This window comes from Artemia franciscana, chromosome 17 (assembly GCF_032884065.1).
Source record: "Artemia franciscana chromosome 17, ASM3288406v1, whole genome shotgun sequence".
Classification (NCBI taxonomy): Eukaryota; Metazoa; Arthropoda; class Branchiopoda; order Anostraca; family Artemiidae; genus Artemia; species Artemia franciscana.
In genome coordinates this window covers 36,031,291-36,056,538 of record NC_088879.1, presented here as the reverse complement: position 1 = coordinate 36,056,538, position 25,248 = coordinate 36,031,291, and the positions used below count along the sequence as shown (strand labels likewise).

The 25,248-nt window shown below is 34.4% G+C and overlaps 1 protein-coding gene across 1 annotated transcript in view; it reads right to left on the bottom strand.

The window, feature by feature from the left end:
* LOC136038197 (uncharacterized) overlaps positions 1-25,248 on the bottom strand; it is a 122,755-nt gene that overhangs the window by 55,693 nt on the left and 41,814 nt on the right. Inside the window, exons 3-4 of the mRNA XM_065721277.1 lie at positions 20,209-20,419; positions 5,986-6,275 (exon numbers count right to left, since the gene is read on the bottom strand). Coding sequence (XP_065577349.1) covers positions 5,986-6,275; positions 20,209-20,419 — 501 coding nt within the window. The remainder of the gene's footprint in view (positions 1-5,985; positions 6,276-20,208; positions 20,420-25,248) is intronic.

The window sequence follows — 25,248 nt, the reverse complement described above, 5'->3', positions numbered from 1 at the left end:
GTTTTTATTTTTTTTGTAGTTTTTGCCTTTTTTTATTTTTTTCATTTTTTTTTTTAGTTATTAGGTTTTTACCTTTTTTTAGTTTTTTTTAGTTTTTTTAGCTTTTTTAGTTTTTTTTTTCTTTTTAGTTTTTTTTGTAGTTTTTACCTTTTTTAGTTTTTTTCTTCTTTTGTATTAGTGTGAAATAATTCAGACGTCATATGCGGACAAACATGACGTCACCTGATCCATCCACAGATCCACACACAGAACTTATTTTTATATATATAGATATATATATATATTTGCATATATTTTTTCTCAAAACGGCTCCACATTTTTGCGGGAAATTTGGCAGGAAAATATTCTGGCCTAAAAAAAGAGCTAGATAGGTAAGAAGTTTGAGAAAATTCGGTTAGAGCCTTAATTTCGGGAAAACATATTTATATGAGCGACTTCATTTTAGATACACCAGTAAATTGCTTAGAGGAAAAAAAACTGGTAATTGCAAAAATTTGGGTTTATATTTTAACAAGGGATATACTACAATTCAAAAAGTTAAAAAAAAAAAACAAAGTTTGAATTTTGGTAGTAATAGTTGTTCGAAATCTGATTTGCTGCAATTCTCAAATATATGAAAAAACACTGGTATGAAAAGACGTATCAGTATGAAAAACTTATCTAGAGGAGACCCAAAAAAAGAACATTTACAAGTGTTATAAATAACAATTCATTGAAAAAAAAAAGAATTTTTGGTCCCACTACCTGAAAAATTAACGAATCTACAGCCTGGAACCCATCATGCAATACTAGACAAATAAGGACAGCTCTAAAGAAAACGGCATTGAAAAATTGTCTGAAGCAATTAAAATCCAAAATGTAGAAGAAAGAATAATGGGGCTAGGACATAAGCGACAGCAAGAACCAAGCAAGTCAAAATCTCAAATGATAGCGACGAGAATTAAAATGATGATTCTTTGGAGTCACCACCTGAACTATCAAACATATTAAAACCGAGAGAAAGGTCCGAAATAATCAAATACACCATGGGTGAAAAATCAACGACCATCAATTGCGGCAAGACCAATACGGGCAGCTAAACCAAAGAGCATTATTAAATTGTCTGAAGCAATCAAAATCCAAAATGAAGATGAAACACAGATGCGGTTTCACGATATAGAACAGCGAGTTTCCAAACGTACCAAAAATGAAAAGGAAGAGCAAAGACACGGGCGGTTAGAAGACATGCGGAAAAAATTAGAGCGTGCCAAAAATGAAAATGAAGAGCAACAGCACGGGCGGTTAGAAGACATGAGACACATAGATATTCTGGCCTACAAAAACCAGCTAGATAGGTCTGCAAGAACAAGGAAATATCCGGTTAAAAGGTAAGCGCAGTGAGAATTATAATCAATCACGAGAAATGGATTATCAGAACGTATAAGAAATGGAGTGAAAAAAAAAAAATGTGCAGTTAGAATATAGGTCAAAGCAGAAATCAGACAGAGTCAAAAAAGAAAGAGAAGAGCAAATAAATGTTATGATATAAGAAAAACACCATTACAATCTTCGAAGCCAACAAAATCTGTCTCAAAACCCATTACAAATCTACAAAGATGCCATAAGCAGCGCAAAACTTTATTAGGAGTCATTGGGACCCTTCAACGTTCTATGCATTCCCTGGGGAGCCCTCTGTTCCCTAGGAAGGAGTAGAAAATAAATTTCACTCATTTAGAGGATGATACATAGAACAAGCATCAGTATATACAAGCTTACCACTTGCAGAGTGCCGGGGCCTGTATCAGCAGAATCGACTGAAAATTCATTTTTCTTAACTGGCATATTGACATTTCTGACCATTAACAAGAGCTAAGAGCTCATGTGGCACTTGTGACGAGGTCGGAAGAGCCAAAAACTCATATGGCATGAGCTCTAGCAAAATTCAAAAAATCAATAGATTAATTTAAAAGGAAAAACAGAAGCTTAATGCCGGTCGGGATTTAAAATAAGAGCTCTGAGACACGAGGTCCTTCTAAATATAAAAATTCATTAAGATCCGATCAACCACTCGTAAGTTGAAAATTCCTTATTTTTCCTAATTTTTCTCTCCCTTCAGCCCCCCTCCAGATGACCGAATCACGGAAAACAGCTTTATCAAGTCAATTTGTGCAGGTCCCTGACACACCTGCCAATTTTCATCGTCCTAGCACGTCCAGAGGCATCGGACTGCCCAAAGTACTGGACCTCCCCCCTAGCTCCCCCAAAGAGAGTGGATCCAGTCCGGTTACGTCAATCACGTAGGTAGATTGTCACTAGATCCCAATGTCACTAGATCTGGTCGGGATTTGAAATAGGAGCTCTGAGAAATGATTTCCTTCTAAATATCAAATTTGAAAATACCTCACGAACGGTCACCCGTTCTTAAGTTAAATATACCTAAATTTTTCCGAACTGCCACCCCCTCAAGCTCCCCATAAGGGAGTGGATTCAGTCCGATTATGTAAATCACGCATCTAGGACTAGTGCTTATCCTTCCAACCAAGTTTCATCCTGATCTCCCCGCTCTAAGCACTTTCAAAGATTTTCGGCCCCTAACTTTCCCCAATGACACTGGATCGGATCAGGATTTAAAACAAGAGATCTAGTTACGACGTCCTTCTAAAAAAAAATGAAATTTTAGTAAGATCCGATCGCTCCTTCGTAAGTTAAAAATACCTCATTTTTCTAATTTTTCAGAACTAACCCTCCCTCCAACTCCCCCAAAGAGATCGAATCCGTTCCGGTTATGTCAATCATGTATTTAGAACTTGTGCGGATTTTTACCACCAAGTTTCATCCCGATCCCTCCACTCTAAGCATTTTCCAAGATTTTAGGTTCCCCCCTCCAACTCCCCCAATGTCACTGGATCTGGTCGGGATTTAAAACAAGAGTTCTGAGACATGATATCCTTCTAAATATCAGATTTCATAAAGATCCAGTCACCCGTTTGTAAGTTAAAAATACCTTAGTTTTTCTAATTTTTCCCAGTTAACATCCCCTCCAACTCCCCCAAAGAGAGCATATTTAGTCCGGCTATGTCAATCACGTATCTAGGGCTTGTTCTTATTCTTCCCACCAAGTTTCATCCTAGTCTCTCCAATCTAAGCGTTTTCTAAGATTTTCGGCTCCCCCCCCCCCAATGACACTGGATCCGGTCAGGATTTAAAATAAGAGCTTTGAGACACGAAATCCTCCTAAATGTGAAATTTCATTGAGATCCGATTACTCCCTCGTATGTTAAAAATACGTCATTTTTTATTTTTTCAGAATCAATCCCCCCCCCCCCCAAAGAGAGCTAATCCGTTCCCGTTATGTCAATTATGTATCTAGGATTTGTGCTTATTTTTTCCGCCAAGTTTCATCCTGATCGCTCCTCTGTGACCGTTTTCCAGAATTTAAGGTTCACCCCTCAAACCCCCCAACCATCGACACCAGATCTGGTCAGAATTTAAAATAAGAGCTCTGAGACACGATATCCTTCTAAATATCAAATTTCATTAAGATTCGATCACCCGTTCGTAAGTTAACAATACCTCATTTTTTTTTATTTTTTCCGAAATAACCGTCCCCTTACTCCCCCCCAGATAGTTCCTAATTTAATATTTCTAATTTGATATGGTCTGGTCCCTGATACGCCTGACAAATTTCATCTTCCTAGCTTATCTGAAAGTGCCTAAACTAGTAAAACTGGGACCGACAGACCGACAGAATTTGCGATTACTATATGGCACTTGGTATTTACTAAGTGGGATAAGAACGATATAAAAAGGTGGCAAATTTAAGGAAGAATTTGCATTTTTCCTATAATTGTTGTATCTAACCTACGCTGAGGCCAAGACATCAAGAAGAGGCTCAGATTGTCTGTGGTTACAAGATAAGTGACAGTGAGAATCAGTATAAACAAGCCTGTTGCATAGAAATGACAGGGACTCGCCTTGAAATCAGCGAACTGACATTTTTGGACATTAAGACGATCTAAATAGGACACAACTTTAAGAAAGAATTCGCATTTTTCAAAGCGCGGCTATTTCGAACCCGTGATGACGTCATGACATCAAGAAAAGACTCAAATTGTCTGCTGTTAGAAGACAAGCAACAATAACAATCCATATATAGAAGCCTTACCACGTGCCAAGTTTTGGGGCCCAGTATTACTTATATATATATATATATATATATATATATATATATATATATATATATATATATATATATATATATATATGACACGAAGTTGGCGCCATCTACATTCATCACCCTATCTCAATTTGGATTCCTAAAAAGCCACCAGATGGCAATGACGTGATGTTGCAAAAAACCACCTACAGACACATGCGCAGAGGCAAAAGGATTAAGTGGCATTTATCTCAGTGCATGTTTCAGATCTGTTGACCAGATTAAAGACTATACAGAAAGATAGACTACGGTCATTCGTAAAACTAAACTGTCAGACGCACTATGAAATCCTACCGACTCTTACGCCGTGCTATGCTGATGTGACTGTTTTTGTTCTCACCACCGAAACCCGCTCCTTTACTAACAAGATGGACGAACTAGAAGTCTTCTTACGAGAATCCAGTGTACCTATAGCAATCGTGATTGAATGTTGAGATATCACAAAAGATACCAAATATATCAAAGGCTACACTTGTTTTTTAACACTTGCCGTGATAGAGGCTTAAGCCACAGAGGCATTGGTGTTGGACTGTATTTTCGTAACGGTTTAAAATGATATCTTACTGTTTGAATTTATGTTAAAAACTTAGAAAAAGTTTAGAGTTCGATCCTTAATGAAAAACGGGCCGGAATGACAACGGGGTATTCACCACGTAGCAGGCGCCAAAAATACGAATGAAAAATAAGGTAAAAAATATGGCAACGAGCAACTTAAGAGGGAGTAGTTTTCCTTTGAAGGAGGTAATAGTCTTTGGGAATCAAAATAATGTTAATGTTAGAATTTGGACGAAAAGAGTTGTAAAAATTTAGCCAGTTCACGCTATTTATTCATTTTCACAGTTCAACATGGCAAAACTGACAAAAATATGATGCTCCCGAAATTGTTTTTGGAAACAACCAAAATTTTTTTTTTTTACAAAATCAGCTTTCAGATAGAAATAGGTCTAATATGGGTCAAAGGAATGAAATCTTTATTTTGAGGTAATTGGTACTTTACAAAATGTTTACTTAAAAACGTTAAACTTTCATGTTTGGTATCTGAAAGGTTTCCTTTTCTCTATTTTAAATAGAAGAATCTCTAATTCCACTTCCCCAGGAGTACTAGAGTTTCTCTAGAACTTTTAAGAGAAGAATCTATTAAAATTTTTACAAATAATCGCCAAGAAGAGAGAAAACGAAGACAGTAACAGCCAATGAAAAACAAGCAAAAATAATATTTTCGGTTGTGAATATTTCGAATATTGTGCGAATATTTCGGTTGTGAGCTCTGCTTAACTATCCTCAGTGCAAAATAATAATAAATGCAGAAAAAAAAACATCCTCAAAATATACACTGAAACTAAAATAAAGACCCTTTCCAAGTAACGATAAAGGGGTGCCAGGGTGGTCTCAAAAGTTATTTGCTTAAAAGTTTTTATTGTAATAAATCAAATATTCCTTGTTCCACTGTAATCTTTTGTATATGGTCGATAAACAAATAATTCTTAATATAATTATAATATTATAATTAATATTACTTAAAATTAATTAAACAAGTATTATAATATTATTTAGTTATATTGCAAAAAATACCGGTTTTAATTTTAGGGTTGAATTGTGACAATCAGTGTGACACTAGCACAAGAAATTGTTTAGAAAAACTGAACAATAAATTTATTCTAATTTGAATACTTTTTACACTTTCTTTTGGTTAAAATAGAAAAAATAGCTTACTATTTCTTGCAACATGTTTTTTTTCTTGTTGTTGAAACAAAGAAACTTAATTAAAGAAGATATTAGAAAAAAAATACCTTTGAACAGTGTTGCAACACAACTAATTTAGGATATGACTCCAAACAAACACCAACAAGATTCAAAATATTGGAATGATTCAAATCCCTGTAACATCGAACCTCCTCTAAAAACCGAATCAACTCCAGATTGGTTGCATCTGGTCGCAGTATCTTCACAACACAACGTGATTGGTGCTCATCCTCCACAAGATGACGTCCTTCCGCTTCCACAGCTTGACCAAACCATCCTCCTCCAAGAACTTTAAGGTATTGAAATTTTTGTCTCTGGCAGGCTGATGAGGGGTGATCTAAGTAAGTAAACAAAATGTTTAAACTATTGGGATATTCACTATCGGATAGGTTCATCAACCTAGAGCGTCCTTAAAACTCCCCTTCCATTTTTCAGTCTTGTGCTCAGAGTTACCATAGACATTACGTTTTGACCAAAAGATTACTTATGACATTACAGAACAGGAAAACAACGCTTCATACAGTTACAATGAAAGTGCTTAGTTTGACTAAAGATTTTGACTAAAAGATTAGTTTTGACTAGAAGATTACCAATGACATTACAGAACAGGAAAACAACGCTTCATACAGTTACAATGAAAGTGCTTAGTTTGACTAAAGATTTTGACTAAAAGATTAGTTTTGACTAGAAGATTACCAATGACATTACAGAATAGGAAAACAACGCTTCATACAGTTATAATGAAAGTGCTTAGTTTGACTAAAGATTTTGACTAAAAGATTAGTTTTGACTAGAAGATTACCAATGACATTACAGAACAGGAAAACAACGCTTCATACAGTTACAATGAAAGTGCTTAGTTTGACTAAAGATTTTAACTAAAAGATTAGTTTTGACTAGAAGATTACCAATGACATTACAGAACAGGAAAACAACGCTTCATACAGTTACAATGAAAGTGCTTAGTTTGACTAAAGATTTTGACTAAAAGATTAGTTTTGACTAGAAGATTCCCAATGACATTACAGAATAGGAAAACAACGCTTCATACAGTTATAATGAAAGTGCTTAGTTTGACTAAAGATTTTGACTAAAAGATTAGTTTTGACTAGAAGATTACCAATGACATTACAGAACAGGAAAACAACGCTTCATACAGTTACAATGAAAGTGCTTAGTTTGACTAAAGATTTTAACTAAAAGATTAGTTTTGACTAGAAGATTACCAATGACATTACAGAACAGGAAAACAACGCTTCATACAGTTACAATGAAAGTGCTTAGTTTGACTAAAGATTTTGACTAAAAGATTAGTTTTGACTAGAATATTACCAATGACATTACAGAACAGGAAAACAACGCTTCATACAGTTATAATGAAAGTGCTTAGTTTGACTAAAGATTTTGACTAAAAGATTAGTTTTGACTAGAAGATTACCAATGACATTACAGAACAGGAAAACAACGCTTCATACAGTTACAATGAAAGTGCTTAGTTTGACTAAAGATTTTGACTAAAAGATTAGTTTTGACTAGAAGATTACCAATGACATTACAGAACAGGAAAACAACGCTTCATACAGTTACAATGAAAGTGCTTAGTTTGACTAAAGATTTTGACTAAAAGATTAGTTTTGACTAGAAGATTCCCAATGACATTACAGAATAGGAAAACAACGCTTCATACAGTTATAATGAAAGTGCTTAGTTTGACTAAAGATTTTGACTAAAAGATTAGTTTTGACTAGAAGATTACCAATGACATTACAGAACAGGAAAACAACGCTTCATACAGTTACAATGAAAGTGCTTAGTTTGACTAAAGATTTTGACTAAAAGATTAGTTTTGACTAGAATATTACCAATGACATTACAGAACAGGAAAACAACGCTTCATACAGTTATAATGAAAGTGCTTAGTTTGACTAAAGATTTTGACTAAAAGATTAGTTTTGACTAGAATATTACCAATGACATTACAGAACAGGAAAACAACGCTTCATACAGTTATAATGAAAGTGCTTAGTTTGACTAAAGATTTTAACTAAAAGATTAGTTTTGACTAGAAGATTACCAATGACATTACAGAACAGGAAAACAACGCTTCATACAGTTACAATGAAAGTGCTTAGTTTGACTAAAGATTTTGACTAAAAGATTAGTTTTGACTAGAAGATTACCAATGACATTACAGAACAGGAAAGCAACGCTCCATACAATTACAGTGCAAGCGCTTAGTTCAACTAAACAAAGCAATTAAGAAATGTTTGTTTTCACCTTCTTCCTCGAAATATCAACAGGTATGATGAGAGATTGACAAAGACGCTAGAACTAGATTCTAGAACACCTTTGAGACTTCGCTTTTATTTTTCAGTCTTGTGATCAGGTTGTCATTGACCATAACGTTATTTTGACAAAAAGGCTACAACTGACATTACAATAAAGGAAAACAGAAACTTCGCATATTTCTAAGTAGGGTTCTTTCTCTGAGGGGTTCTTTTTTAGAAAACCACCGCCTCAGTGATCTCAAGGTCGCCCACTCTAGATTTTAAAAAATACCCTTTTGGGTATTTTCACTTAAAAAAAAATCCGAAATTTTTTTTCATAATTCTTCAGCGGGGGGCTCTTTTTTAACAGTATTAGGGGAAAATTATCACCCTCCCGAGCCATCAACAGGTATGACGATAAATTGGCATAGATGCTAGCACTAGATTCTAGCACATCTATCAATCCTCGTTTTTATTTTTCAACCCTACGCTAAAGATTGCCATGGACAATACGTTCATAATTATTCCATTATTTTTTTTTACAAAGGTTACTATTGACGTTACAAAACAAGAAAACAACAGTTCCATTACAACATTGGAAGTTCAAGAATTAAATTGTTCAGATAATACGTCCTATTAGTCTTAACCGAATACGGTATCGAATCTTGAGCTTACAAACATGTTTCAGCCATTAAGTGGAATGAATAAAAATTCAAAAAACTCAATAACAACTTTGACATGCAACTCAAAGGGTTTTCGAAATTTGGCATGCTGTGTTACCGATCTCCTTTAGGCTCGGTTAACTTATACCTAAATCTATTAAAGAATAAAATAGCTTTACTTTACCCTCTTTTTTTGCACCATTCAACTCTATTTTTACACCAATAACGACTACGTACCAATAACGAAATTTTAACTACCATATTTTAATCGTCAACTACAATATTCAGTACCTGGCTGACTGACCGTATTACAAACAGTAGGCTGTACGAAAAGTGTGGTTCAATCCTGCTTTCTAGGGCTATAAGGAGAGAAAGGTTGAGATGGCTAGGGCACATTCTGCGGAACGATGACAGATTGCCAAAGATTATCCTTTTCGGCCAACCGTCTAGGGCTAAACGGAAAGCAGGTCGTCCCCGGATGGGGTGGGAGGATGTAGTAAAGGCAGATTTAAGGGAAATGGGAGCTACATTTGAAGGTCTAAGGAGGGAGGTTTTGAATATATTATGATGGAGGAGGAGCGTGCGTAGCATTGTTGAACCCAGACTGCTTGGTGCTATGGTGAGTTGTTAGTAGTAGCAGCATATTTTAACTGTCTTACGTTTGTACTTATATTTAATTTAGCTTTTATAAATTTTTTTTAACAATTTGTCTAATTTCTTTTCATTTTAGGCTTATGTAGTGTTACGAGTATTTTCACCTTTCGGTATTATTTTATCTACTCCATTGCATGCTTTCTTGTTCAGCTTTTGGCCCTCATCTTTTTGTTAGTTTTACTGTTTTGTAAAATTTTCTATTGAAATTTTTCTGAGTGATTTTTCAAAGTAAAATTAGTAAAATTTTTCGGAGTAATTTTTCTATTAATTTTTTTTTATTTTCTAAGTAAAATGTTTCTAGTAAAAATTTCTTTCCTTTTTATGTTGTGTTTTTTTTTTTTTTACAATATTAGACCTAGTCTCATATTTGAAAAAAAAACCTCCGAACGCCTTCAAAGTGTTGTAGAGCTGACACCGGGGTTTGACAGACAAAAAAAAAATGAAGATGACGAATCTTTAAGATTTAGTAAAGAAATTTGTTAATTTAGTTATGAATGCTGATACAAAAAATCTCTCAATGACAAATAAATAGGAAAATTGAGTTTCAAAGCAGGGGAAAAGCTATTCATTCCAATGCCCCAAAATATCCCTATTAAATATTTAACGTTTAGCCTTATACATATAAGGATAAAACTCAACTAGTTTTAAGCCGAACGAATGAACATATTTGAAATACACACAGCAAGAAAGTTCACTTTTTTCCGGAAATAAGAAAATGTTCCCCTCCTCCCTATCCTAAAACAATTGTAAATTGATGTCCTGTAAATGCCTTTTTCTTCAATTTTGACTTCACAAATTTGTTATGACAACTTTCTGTTTTTGTTTTGTTTGCACAAAACATAAGTTCGACCATTTTATGGGTCAAAACAATAATCTAGTCTAATAAAGTTTTAGTAATTTGGTAAAAAAAAAAATTTGTTGAGATTCTTTAATAATTAGTGAGTCTTTTTTAGTTTTTGTTCAAAAAGCTTTTTACACTTATGTTACGTTAGTTTTATTGTTGCTATAATGAAGTTAATTTATTTGTGTAAGCTTTTTAAATTTACCTTCCTTTTACTTCAAAGTTTGTCGTTCTTTTTCCCTTTTGAAGAGAGTTTAGCGGCGTTGAAAAGCTCATATAAGAAAATAGGTCTGTCTTTCAACGAGACAAGAACCGAGTATAATGTCTTCAATCGTAACTGAAGCGTTCCTTCCCCAGAAGTAAAATTTTGTGATATGATAATAAAGTCTTCTTCAAGTATAGTGCATGTTGGTCTACCTGTGGGTTGTAATGTAAAATCGACTCATCTCTTGTTAATAAATGATTACTAGTAAGGTCCAAAAAGCTTACGACTGTATCTTCGAAAGCTTTATACAGTCGACGGATTCAGGCTCAGCTATTTTCGGTGATGGTTACAACCCACGTGTTGGCGCTCTCTCTTTTTGGATTCTCCTACTCAATAAGAATAAACGTACATTATGTTCTTGTTACTACCGTTTTTGTAAGTTTCTTTTGCGCTTGCCTACTTGGAAGCATAACGCAGCTATTATCAACCAATATAACATACCAAATCCGTTCATGGTTGTTCAGAAAAGACTAGAATAGTATAGAAAAAAAATGTATGATGCTATGCGATAGTCCAGTTGTTGTTCTGTTTGTATATATTTGTGCATTTTTTATTTGATATTTTTTTTTGTTGTTGCTATCTTTCCTTTTATAATTCCGCTAGTGACATTATGTCTTCTTAGTGGGAAGTGAATCATTCATTCGTTCATTGTTATTTAAGTTTTATATATTACAATAGAACAGCGTTTTTATTATTACAAAACGGAGGAGTATATTAATTCCGGTATTGTATTGTGGTAAAATTTAAGATATTCAAGAGACACTAGCACGCGGAACTAAATAGAGGGATGAGACACTACATAGAAACTATACCGGACATAATTCGGAAGAAGCGCTTAATAATCAGTTTTGGTACACAGGCTAAGGAAGGGATGGGAAAAGCTACTTCTTAAGAGCGAAGTGGTTTGAGCACACTCAGTATGACAAAGATTAAAATCTTATAAACACATAAATTATTACTATATAGCATAAAAAATAATACAACATACTAAATGGTATAACTATATTTATTATGAAGGTAAAATAGAATAGAGATTGTAAGAAAATGCTTCATCTGCCATCTAAGATTATCCTTCAGAAGCTAAATTGGAATAATAGCAGAATAAGATGAATTAAGTGAAGTAAAAACACTGATAAATATTTATATATTGCCAATCTTTGTCTCTTATTTGGAAAAAAAAAATGAAAAAAAAATCGTCTCTTACAAGTTGTACTAGATAGATTTCACAGTTTGATGTCACTGTTGAAAATAGTAATCAAAACTGGAAGTGGAGGAATGGATTATGTAAAAACACTAGGGAGTCTGAGGCTGGAATCATTTCCAGATAGGCCTGACTGTTTAACAATGTTTTTCGGGAAAACTTATTTACTTCAGCGCCGCCACATATAACTACTAGATGCTGCAGTGAACCCCTAAACTACTTTTCAAAGCTAAAATTTATACCATAAAATTCAAGAGAAATAGGTTTCGATACTCGTTCATTCCTTATTTTGTGGACGTGTATTTTAGATCAAAATGATTTAATATATATTCTTCTTTGTTATTTTTTTTATTATTTTTATTTTTGTAAAGACTACGCATTACCCTTGTTCTGGAGTATATGCCTAAACAAATCTTAGTCAGAGTGAATATCTAAATGATATAGACCTAGTGTTTTCAGAGTGTCAAAAACACGCATCTGAAAACATTATAAGAAACCCATATCTGACAAGAAAAGATGATAGAAGTTGGGAAAAAACACCTAGCTATGAAAGGTAGCCAAGGAATGAAAAAGAAGGCTTATAGTTCTACCCCAGGATGGACAGCCAAATGTGAAGCAATAAAAAAGAGACAAGACCTAAGAAATAAACTGTAAAAAAAGTGGGAAGCCTGGAAATAGAAACATATTTGTGAGCAGACTAAAAGCTGAGATAAATAAAGTGACAGCCCAGCTCAGAATAACTGTCAAAGAAGAGAGATACAAAGCTTGGACTTGGGTAATTCATGAAAAATTCAGAGGAAACATTCCTACAAGAAACTTGTGGAGGAATTTTAAGAAATATATAAAAAGATATACTTATGTTTGTGAACCAAAGCTTCTCCAAATGTGTAGATAACAAGCCTTTGGAGATGCAGAAAAAAACAGAGATCTTAGCTGATCAATTTGAAAATACATCCAAAAGAAGCAGAAGACAAAGAAATGATAACCCCAATAAAGCTACTACAGACAATCACAAGCACTGCAATAACAATGAAAAAGAACCTCTGCTTAGCTTAAGGGATATCCAAAGAGCAATATCTGAGCAAAAGTCAGGTACAACAGGAAATGACAGAGTCCACAATAATATGTTAAACGCTCTTCCAATTAAGACCATGCAGATAATGTTAGAACTATTTAACAAGTCCTTAAACGAAGGAGTTGTACCACAAATATAGAAACCTGCTATCATCCATCCAGTCCTAAAACCTAGAAAAGATCCTAAAGACCCTGCTTTAACAGGCCAATCTTTCTACTATCATGCCTTGCTAAACTACTTGAAAGGGCAATAAAAGCAAAGATTATGAAGGCTCTGAAAGCCAATATTCAGATTAAACAATGTGGATTATATGAAGGCCGGAGCACCACTGAGACTCTAATAGGACTTGAGCATCATGTAAAAAAAAGTTTCTTAAAGAGAAGACGCAATGTGGAATTTTTTTGGATGCTACAGCAGCATTTGATAAAGTAAATATTGAAAAGCTTAAGGACAAAATTCAAGAACTAAAAGTAAATAGAAGGTACCAGTAGAACTTTTTCAGTAAGAATAAAAAGGACACTCTCAACTCTAAAAAATCTGGAAAGTGGGGCCCCCCAAGGAGGAGTCCTGAGTGCCTTGTTATTTGCACTATACATAAGTGATCTCAGTGCAGAGAACCTTCAAAGAGCCAAGATATACCTATATGCAGATGACTTAGCAGCTACAATTGAAAGCAGATAGAAAGAAGAAATTCAGACATATGCTCAAAAAGCAGCAAATTTCATAGAACAGTGGGCAGCTGAGAAATAAATTATCGTTTCAGAAGAGAAAACAACAATGATGATGTTCACCAGTGAAAAAAGACTAGCACCAGACCCAGATATGTTCCTGAACGGATGTAAATTAGAAGCACAGAGAGTGTCCGCTACCTTGGAGTTCTCCTTGATAGTCAGTTGACCAGGGAAATCCCCATAAAAGAACTCATAACAACTGTAGACAAACGGCAAATGCTTATTAATGCAATAACTAAGAAAAAGTGTGAAGTCCCAAGGGATGTTCTAATGCAGTTTTCTATAGCAATAATCCTTGGAAAAATTGATTATGCATCTCTGGTATATGCATCTGCTAAGAAAACAATCTTTGCAAAATTAAATACGGAATGGAATGAGACACTAAGAAGGACAACAAATGCACTAAAATCAACACCAATTCCAGTCCATAAGGAGAAAAATACTTATGGCAAAATAAATATTAAAGAAAATGGGAACAGAACAAGAAGACATTATCAAAAACGAGATCATAATGGACCCATACCCCACGGAATACAGATTTGAAATTCATAACACCTGATCTCTAGTCAAACTTCTGAAGGACTTTCCAACAAGTATGTCACCTCTCACAATTCCAACTGACAAGACAAAAAGAATCGAGGGACTAGAAAGAAATATTTCATGGAACATTCACGAAGAAATAAGACAAAACCAGGAATGTCTGAGCAGTCCCAGCAGCAATTTCCACTGAGTGAACTGGAAAACTACAGAGACTACAGGAAATTTTTTACAGATGGATCTAAAATAGGAAGTCACTCTGGCTGTGGTATATGGGATGATTATAAAAAGCAAGGAACCCAGCATAGACTATCAAACCACACAAGTGTTTACATGGCTGAACTATTTGCTATTAATACAGCAATAAAGGAAATGCCACGAGCAGGCCCCAACAATGGGAAGGATTGTTGTCCAAAATATAAGAATGATTGAAGAGACAGAAAGCTGTGTCTCATTGATATGGATCCGAGGCCATGTAGGTGCATCAGGAAATGAAAGAGCAGACCAAATGGCTAAGGATGCTACTAAGAAAGACACAATGGAAAATCTGACTTTATCTCATATCCAAATTGCAATAAAAAAAGTTGAGAAGCTAAAAGAAGCTGAACTGGAAGAATTCGGGAAAAGATCACTGAACATGTACCTAGAAATCACTGAATACAGATACATAAATCATGAAATGATGCATCCAGAAAAAAAGTAGCAGACATAATATTCATAATGAGGACTGTCAGAATGAATTTTTTGTCAGAATGAAGACAAAAAAGATGCTGAAAAGATGGATTATATCAGACTCATCTGACTGCATTGTCTGTGGAGTGGAGGAAAATCTACGACATATAATTATGGAATGTAAAAATTATGAGACTGCTAGGTAACGACTAAAGGAACAAGTAGAAAAGAGAGGTATCTTTAGTTTAGAATAAAAGAACTGTTAGGAAAGGTTGTGAAAAATAAAGAAAAAGTGATAGTTAAGTATTTAGGACAATATGTAAAGGATACTATTGATGAGTTGTAAAATAATGAATAGTTTAGTATATGTGGGCAATGCATGAAATGTAATATAAACAATGTCTGGTTCTTCCTCGCCTCTCAAATAATTGTAAATTTGTAAATACAAATTTGTGAAAGTTTGAATCGAATATTGTGATAATTAATGGGTTTTTTTTTAACGAATAGTCAAAATATATATAATATACTTTAGTTATTAATTGTTGAGGATATAAAATTAAGTTTTAATTTTATTTTTAATTGGTATTGGATTTACCACTTGTTTTTATATATGTTTGTTAATGAAAGCAAGTTATGACTCTGTTGAAATTGAATATAACTCAAAATCGGTACTTTATTATGTTGGAGTTATATAAATGATGAAAGTGTATTGAAATTTGTTTTGAAATTATTTTTTGGTAAATTTTTGAAGCCAACACAATGAAGGATTTCCTAAGGACGGTAGGACATCCCTCCTTATTTAGGAAGTGCAATGAACTTTTAAGATGTAATATTTTAGGTTTTGTACACTTTCTAAATTTTGACTACTATAAATATTGTATTTAAAATTGGTAAAGTTGAATTTATAAGAAATTTGACAGGGTATCAGATTAATTGTTAGTTTGAGTGTAGTAAATTAGTCATTATGACGAAGCATGATTGTGAAGATGGCGGGTCAATATAAAAATAATCTAGAATTAGTTTTTTTTTTTTGGTTTTCTAGGTTTAAGAAAAAAACAGAAAAAGGATCCTGGAGCATAGAAAAGATATCCTGGAAACTCCATTCAATTACACCAACAACAAAACACGTATCTGCATTGTCTCAGGAACGACTAGGGGTTTTAAGTTGAAACTTTCAGGGCCTGCTGAACAAAAACAAAAAAAAAAAAATTTTCATAGAGTTTATTAAAAGGGTTTTGACAAGTCTAAAATAGTAGCTCCAAGAGCTGGGCAACGGGTTTTTGGGCTCTTTAAGTCCTTTCTAATTTGTACTCGAGCACAAATTAGAAAGCACCATCAACGTTATGGCTCCAGTTTTGGACTCTCAATTTTGTCATTCGGTCTTGACATACTAATTTCAAAACTTTTACGTATGCATTTAACATATTAACCAAATTCACTGCATTTAGCATAACATATCCATAACACAACACTGGCAAAACAGTTATAAAAACAACCAATGGATTACTTTTGGTTTTTTGTGTTTTAAGGCCTAGACAGCTTTACGTTTTGCAAATAATCTTTGAATATGATTACAATCAAAATGGAAAACACAGACATACACAGCCGAAACAGCTGTACACTAAAATACCAAAAAAGTGAGCAATTTTTCTATTTTCAGAGAGGCTTTTTTTAAAATAAAATAATGGACAAATTAGCACCCTCCCTCAACTGTCAACAGCTATTATGAAAGATGGGCTTAGATATAATGCAGAGGCAGTTTTAGGGGGGGGGAATAGAAGGGGCATTTGTAACAAGCGCAGAAATTTTAGGCGCACCAAATTCCAAATAGATAAGGGTTTCTATTTTGTTAAAGCAAAAATATTGTATTTTTCTGCAATTTTATTGCTATTAAAATAAAGTAGAGGGTGCAGTAGGTATAAGCAAATTGAGTCTGAAATTTCCGTTTTTCTCGTATCTTTTTCACCATTCCTTGAAAATAAAGGTAAGTAGACTAAATTTAATGAAGTTTAATGTTTGGAAAAGCTATATATGTCCATCTTGATCAAATCAAATAAAAACAACAACAAGCTTTTCACCCTAAATTAGGGAGCAACATTAAACCTTAAAACAAACAGATTTTATTCCGTATATGAGGGAGGTCGCCCCCTCCTCAATACACTGCTCGTCACGCTGAAGTGTTTTAGGACTTATAAAAAAAGCTTTCTATCTTAGTTAAACAACCTTTGTGTTTAAGGAGTCGTTCTTAAAGAACTGAAACAAAAAGTCGAACTTTAACGTAAAGAGTTACGTATTGAGGAGGGAGTGGCATCCCTCATATAAGGAATAACTTACGCATTTTAAATTTCAGTGTTTCTCCTTACTTTCAGTTGAAAAAAATTACTTTTTTTTTTATTTAATTGCAATCCTTTTTCAAATAATGCCGAAAAATCGAGCTCCCCTCCATGAAAAATTTCCTGTTCCAACTAAAAATTTATCAAAATAAATTTTATCCCGCGTAAGATATCCCCTCCCGGAAAAATCCCCTCGACAATTTCATTATCGCTGAAAATCTTCTTAACATATTTCTCGCAGACGATTCCACCAGAAAAATTCTCCTTAGAATATTTTCATTTGAAAAACAGTTTAATTTCGGAATGTTGAAAATCAGCCCTCTGCTGAAAGTTTACCCAAAGTTCCCTACCTCCCAACAGAAAACCCCAAGAAAAATTTCTTCGGAATATCTTTACATATTAAACATAGTCAGCCCAAATAAAGTAAAAAATTAAAAGGATTTAGTATAAGAAAACTGACAAATTGCCCCTGTGCAAAATTTCGCCTAGGAAGCTCACCCCGAAAACCTTGCTCTCATCGAGAAATTCTCACCGGGGAAAATTCCCCCAATGAAATATCTCTGTACGATTTTCATTAAGATAGCTTGAAGTTTTTAGGTGTTTCTCCCTTTTTCAAAAATTTGGCAAATTTTCCCAGGCTGGTAACTTTTGATTATTCAGATTTAATTTATTAAACTTTACCTATTTTGACTCAGCATATAAATATTATTCTTTCGATGCATCTATTGTCATAGAAACTCTGTTTTTTTTTAGTTTCGGTTACTATTGAGCCACGTCGCTTCTTGCTTTCAGCTCACCACCACAAACTGTTTGATAATTGTAGAAATCCAGTGACCGATTCAAAAGACTTTCAGATTTTAACAAAAAATTTGGGTTTTTGCATAATACTGAATAGTTGCTTCAAGATGGCACGAATGTTGATGATATTAAAGTGAAATGCCTAAAAATTACTGAAAAATAGTAGGATGATTTAGATCCTGTGATTTAGCTGTTCTATTATATCCAAGATATGAAAAAAAAATTCAACACCGAAACATTTCCTTGAAGAAACCTATAGATGAGTTAAAATTAGTTGTGCAATACGGAGATGAAGAGGTCTTCGCAAACTTAAGAGTTGTCTATCAAATACTGTTAGCGATTGCACTGCCGGTGGCCAGTAATGTAGGCTATACATAAAGTGTGGTTAAATCCCACTTTCTAGAACTATTAAATAAATAAAAATGTGTTTAACTGAAAGTAAGAAGTGACATTAAAACTTAAAACGAACAGAAATTATTCCGGATATTGAAGGGGCTGTCTCCTTCTGAACGCACCACTCTTTGCTCTAAAGTTTTTTATTGTTTTAAAAAGTAGAGTAAAGAGCGGGGCGTTGAGGAGGGGACAACCCCATTCATATATGAAATAATTTCTGCTCTTTTTAAGTTTTTATGTCGCTCCTTACTTTCAGTTAAAAAAGACTTGCTTTTTCATTTAATTTCTGAATGTTTTTGAATTGACGCAGATTTTTATTTTGGCTCACTGTACATGAATAATTAAAACGAAATTTGCATATTAATTTTTGGTTTTTTTTTTGGTTAGATGGCATTCTCAAAGTTTTGATTGGACGATTTTGAGAAAAAAAAGGTGCAGGGAATGGTTTAGTTGCCCTCCAATATTTTTGGTTACTTAAAAAGGCCAATAGAACTTTTTATTTTGTTAACGAACGTTTTTATTAGCAATAAATATACGTAACTTACAAATTAACTTACGTAACGAACTTCTTCGTTCGCATATTTTATTTAGGTATATGAAAGGGTTCACCCCCTCGTCAATACCTCGCTCTATATACTTAAGTTCAGATTTTGTTCCAATTTTTTAAGAATGACCCTTGAATCACAAAGGCCCTTTAATTAGAATAAATAGCTCTTTTGAAATTACTAAAAATATTATAGCGTAAAAAGCGAGGTATTGAGAAGGGGACGATCCCCTTCACCCGCATAATAATTTCTGCTTGCCTTTTAGTTTTAATGTTGCTGCTTACTTTTAGTTGAATTTTTTTAAATTTAATTTCTCATCGTTTTTTTTTAATAATACTGAAAAATCCAGCACCTCCTTTAAGGAAATTCTCTTCCCCCATGATAAACTCCTCCATGAAAAGATCCTCCCGCGTAAACATTAATATTAACATACCTCAGATCAACAATGGGCCATGAGCTAATAAATGATTCAACGTTAATGAGCATTGAACGAGAATTATTAGAAGCCATCCATTGGGACGAGATAGTAATTAATTTTGCAGAGGCTAAAGTAAGAAAAGTCAAATTTAAATAAATGGGATTTTTTTGGATATATGAAAATTTTTGTTAAAAAATGAAAGCCTCTCTGAAATTTTGGCCTGAAAACTTTTGCAAGTAAGGGCGGGGGCTAATCAAGACTTTACCTCGGGCGCAAGAGAGGCCAAAGCTACCACTGATACAATTACACCCAAAGAGGATAACAGTCAGGCGTTAGCCACCTTAGAAGACCAAAATATACGAGAATTGCAAAATATAGTGGGATTCCAAAAAAATAATTTTTCTGTCATAGACAACCCCTCCCCCCCGCCTACAAACACACACAAGCATCAGCAAATTCTGCAATGCACCTCCCCCCATAACTTAAAAATATGCCGGCAACGTCTCGTACTGATAGAGATATGTTCTTGAGATAGAAAAAGACTGAACAAAACGTAAATCTAGCTATTGAAAAGCTTTTTATATGATTGTCTTATTCATCAACTTTATTTTTATGAAAAAGGGAAAAGCAGGGCCCACCCTTAAAGGTTAGTCTGGGGGTGTACTGTCCCCCCCAATAAAAAACTGTCCTAAATTTTAGGGATTTAATTAGTTAGTGTCCTGATAGGGGGAGAGTTCAACAGCCCGAAAAACACCTATTAGACCTAGCCCAGTTCATTTTCATACTTTCCCAGAAGTTCTCTGTGGAAAGTTTTCATAAAGAGGGGGACCTATATCCCCCCTCCGCGCACAAGAATAGTAAGAGTTTTAGTTTCTTACTCAGCCAATCAGTAAGTTTATCTACTTCAACCAAGGGAACAGCAGCTAATGGCAGCTGACAGCTGATGTTTCTACTTTCCTTGTTTCGAAAACGTTCAATATCTGGAAGAGGTTCAAACGTTACTTCTTCTTCAATAGTAAAAACAGATGACGCTGATGGTTGCAAGGTGGTCACTGCCTGCAAATCAAGTGTTCCAACTTCTTGCAAGGGCTGCAATTGTAAATAATACTTTAAATCATTTTAAACAAATTTCAACATTCAAATTCTTTCTATAGAAACAAATTTTAAGGCCATTTTTATTGAAAACCCAGATTGTAAATTCCTAGTCTGGGTTATTAAATATGCTGTTGTGTTACCAATACAGATCATTAAAACTCTCCAATTGACAATTGGGATTGTGAATTTGACAACTTTGTAGGAAAGCAAGACTGTAGGCCTACTTGTGGAATGTGGGTCTTGGAGGATTGAAGACTTAAAATTCTGCTTTTCCAGAGCACATAATTTGACAATTAAATTTTTATGATGAATGTAGTGAAGTCATTGATGTGGTAAAGTCATGAGAATATTCTAACATAGTTTACACTGAACAAACCATACCTGTTAGAAAGATAAGATTGGAAAACAACTGCGACAACTAGTAACATATCAAAGTCACAGAGATAAAGTAAGACACTAAAATTTTATTTTGAGATACCGAGTTTTATTTTTTAGCTTCTTTGTTCCACCGATAATTCTGAATCTTACTTGAATATTGTATTTTTTATGCGGGAAAAGGCTTCTGATCAGACATAAATAGTTACATATAGGGAGAAACTGTGCATGTAGACTAAATTAATGATAAAGATTAAATGCTGGAGACAGAGACCAAAGCTAAAGACTTGATAAAATAAAAACACTGTAACTTGAGCACTATAAGTGTCAGCTTTTATGATATCAGACGGTCTGAAGCGGTAGAAAATAAGCAGAGAAACCTTTGTCGTCAGTAAGCATAGCTCTGAAAGATGGAACTTGAAAATAATATATAATTTCAACAATTCCAAGCTCCAAAACAATTTTCAAAATCAATTTTAAAAATTCTCTACAGACAAAACCATATTTTTGAAACACGACTAAGAAATATCAGTGGAACTGGATTTACTAATGTGAAAGAGCAAAATTTACAAACGTGTTCCAAAAAGTGCAAGTGACAGTAATAAGAATGTGGGCTGTGTAAAAAGCAATGAACTTCCCACAAGAATAACGAAACAGACAATGAATAACCAAGCGATAAAGAAAATTACCAAATACTAAAACCCGCTAGTAAATTCAAAGTGAAAAGTGTGCTCCGTGTTGTGATGTTTCTGCGGGTTTGGTCTCAGCTTGTTAATATGGGATATGGAGTTTGAACTTGGTGTAATAACAAGTTGTATTGGAACGAGTCTCTTCCGAATTTCGTCAGTCTCGTTGACTTTGTTTTTTCCACATGGACTTTAATTAATTTCGTCTCATTTTTTCCGCTCCTTTGATCTTTTTAGCTCCTTCTGACATTGCAAGTCCATTTTCACCGTTTTGTCGCACATGAGTTCCTTAAGTCCTCTATACCAGGCCTCGTGGTCTCATCTGGCTCTTCTTTTCCCATAAGACTTCTTTTACTCTTTAACGACATGGTTAAGGCATTTTCCGACCTTTTGGTCCCACCCGTCCCTCTTTTCACGCCTTTCGACTTTCTTTACTCTTTTACGACTTCGTCTAGTCTCTTCCAACCTCTTCGTCATCTGGCCCGATTTTCACCCCCTATGAACTCCTTTCACTGTCATATGACCTGGTATAGCCGTCACCCCCCCCCCTCGTTAGTTTCATCTGGCCCTCCTTTGGCGCCTTTCCCTTATTTTACTGCATTCCGATTTTATCAAGCCTTTCAAAAATTTTCGGTCTCATCTGGCCTTCAGTTCAGCTCATACGAAGTCCTTTCGACTTCCTTTACTCTCTTACAACTGGGTCTAGTCTTTTCCAGCCTCTTGGTCTCACCTGATAATTTTTCAACCCATAAGACTTCCATTTACTGTCTTACGACCTGGTCTAGCCATTTTCCAATCCTCTTGGTCTCAACCTAGCCCACCTTGAAATTATTACCTTTGCTTTACTCACTTACGGCTTAGTCTAATTTTTCGAACATTCTTGGTCTGATCTGGCCCTCTTTTTACCCCTACGAATTCATTTGACTTCTTCACCCTTGCGTTGACTCTCGCTTCAATGCCTCTTGGTCTCATCTGTCCCTCCTTTGGCGTCTCTTTCCTTGTTATACTCTCTTGCAAGTCGATCTATTCTTTCCATCTCTCATGTTCTCAACTTGCCCTTTTTCAACCACACGACTTCCTTTGACTTCTTTCCCTCGTTTGTCTCTTGTTTCCTAACCTCTTTGTCTGATCTAGTCCTCTTTTCACCCCTGCGAATTCATTTGACTTCTTTCCCCTTGCGTTGACTCTCGCTTCAAGGCCTCTTGGTCTCATCTGTCCCTCCTTTGGCGTCTTTTCCCTTGTTATACTCTCTTGCAAGTCGATTTAGTCTTTCCATTTTTCATGGTCTCAGCTGGCCCTTTTCATCCACACGACTTCCTTTGACTTCTTTCACTCACTTGTCTCTTGTTTCCAAAACTTTTGGTCTTATCTGGCCCAATTTTCTAAAACTCTTATTTAACCCATTTTTCTGAGATATGGCTGGTGTAATTTGACATTTTGACCTCTGACTATTACAGAAAAGTCTCGTCCTGTTTGTAGTTCTTATATAGTCCTATTTATCCACCTTAAGCTTGGTTTGTGTTTTAGGCCAAATTTTATTCCGATACTAGCTGTTGGGGTGGCGCTTCACAAACCCCCCCCAAACCCCCCGCGCGCGTAAGTCGTTACGCGCCATTGTAGTTGTGTCCCTGTGCCCCACCTGTGAATATATATATATATATATATACATATATATATATATATATATATATATATATATATATATATATACTAGCTGTTGGAGTGGTGTTTCGCGCCACCCCAACACCTAGTTGGTGGGGGCGCTTCGCACCCCCCATTGTAGTTGTTTCCCTGTGTACCGGTCGTCATTTGTGTCCTGGTGTCCCAGTCTGTAATTTCTGTTTGAGTGTCGCGGTCGTCATTTATATTCCCTGTGTCCCGGTCGTCATTTTTGTATTGGAGTGTTAATAATTCACTGCAGGTGATAGATTCTTTAACAATGGTTTCAGCTAAAAGAATTGAGTCTTTCGATTTTGCGACAATGTATACTAATTTATCACTTAATTTAGTGTTTGATAATTTAAAAACTGTTATAAAGAAATCTTTCCTCTTATCTAGTAAAAGGTTCTTAAAAATAGACAGTTATAATAAAAAAGCCATATGGACAAACTGCTTTAATACTACAGTTAACTTGAGATGTTACAGCTTGGATATGATTTTTGAGTTATTGGAATTTGTTTTATACAATACTTATATAAGATTTGGGGGTGATTTGTACAAGCAAATTATGGGAATTCCCATGGGGGGGAATGCCAGCCCATTTATAGCTGACTTGTTTTTAAGTCAACTAGAATATAAATATATGATGGATAAGAATAATCCAATTAATTTAAAACATGCTTTGTCAAATAATAAAAGATATTTAGATGATATTTTGGTCTTAAATTGTAAGGATTTCATTGATATTTCTAAAAATATATATCCATCAGAGCTTATTCTTGAGCCTAGTCATGGCGCTGGTCATGAAGATCATTTCTTAGATTTAAATATTAATATTCGTGATAATAATAAATTAAGTTTTAAAATGTATAATAAAACGGATGATTTTGATTTTGAAGTGATTAGTTTCCCATTCCCTGAAAGTAATATACACTCAAATATCACATATTCAGCGTTTTTCTCACAGTTACTTCGTTATGCAAGGATTTGTAGTAATCATATTGATTTTAAAAATAGATGTAAAATCTTAAGCCAAAAATTGATATCAAGAGGTTTTTCTGCAAATAAATTAACTTGGCAATTTAAAAAATTTAGTTTTCATTATAACGAACTTTTAAATAAATATCAAAAGAATTATCTAGAAATACTTAAAGAAATTTTTAACTAATTTCGGAGGTTCGAGAAATGTTGTCACAGCGCCATTTATTTTGAATTGTGTTTCTAATTGAGCGGATTTTTTTAAAAAAAAATTAGCCTAGTGGTAAAGATGAATTCTATAATTGTTTAGTTCATTCAGGTTTTTTGCAATGTGTTAATATTTGTGATTTGGTAAAATTTATAATATTTAGTTTACCTATTGTTGCTAAAGGGAGGGATATATTAACAAGATAAGCTTGTTTTGGTTTTACTTGGTTGTTTTACATTTGCTGTTTTTTTTTCATAGGCATGTATTTTGGGGGTGATACCTGACGCGGGGATGCCATGGATATTCTGTGGTAGCCACAACACTGTGCTGGGTAGAGAATTTAGAGTGGCGAAACCCTATATAGGCCAGTGTATTCTCCTGATGAGCCCTTATGTTGGGTGTTGCCTCTGAATTATTTGTCTATATTATTTTTTCTATTGTTCGGTAAATGACGACTTATACTTATTGACGACATGACTGCCTGTCCATGGATGATTATTCTTTATGGTTGATTGTGTGTGGCTATGCTGTTTGACCTATGTGATTGTATGGATGAGTAGGGTTAAGGCCTCATTCAAGTGCTGGTCTATATTAATCACTAATTTACGAAAACAGTCTTCCTTTTCTCCTTCTGTCTCTTTTTTTTTTTTTTTTTTTTGTGTTTGTGCTGTAGCATTGGTGATTTCTCTTTTCATGATATGTATATTTAACAACGTAAGACTTGCGAATATACTACATTCTTGGCTGTTCCATTGTCTGGGCATATAAATAGATTGTCAGGTTTACCGACTCTTGAACATGCAATATATAATTGTCCATGGGAAAAACAATCTGTATTCAGATCTATACCTCATTATTCTAATGATTGCTTTTGACCTTTGTTGATGGTGATTGCTAATCGAACATTCCCTGTGCCC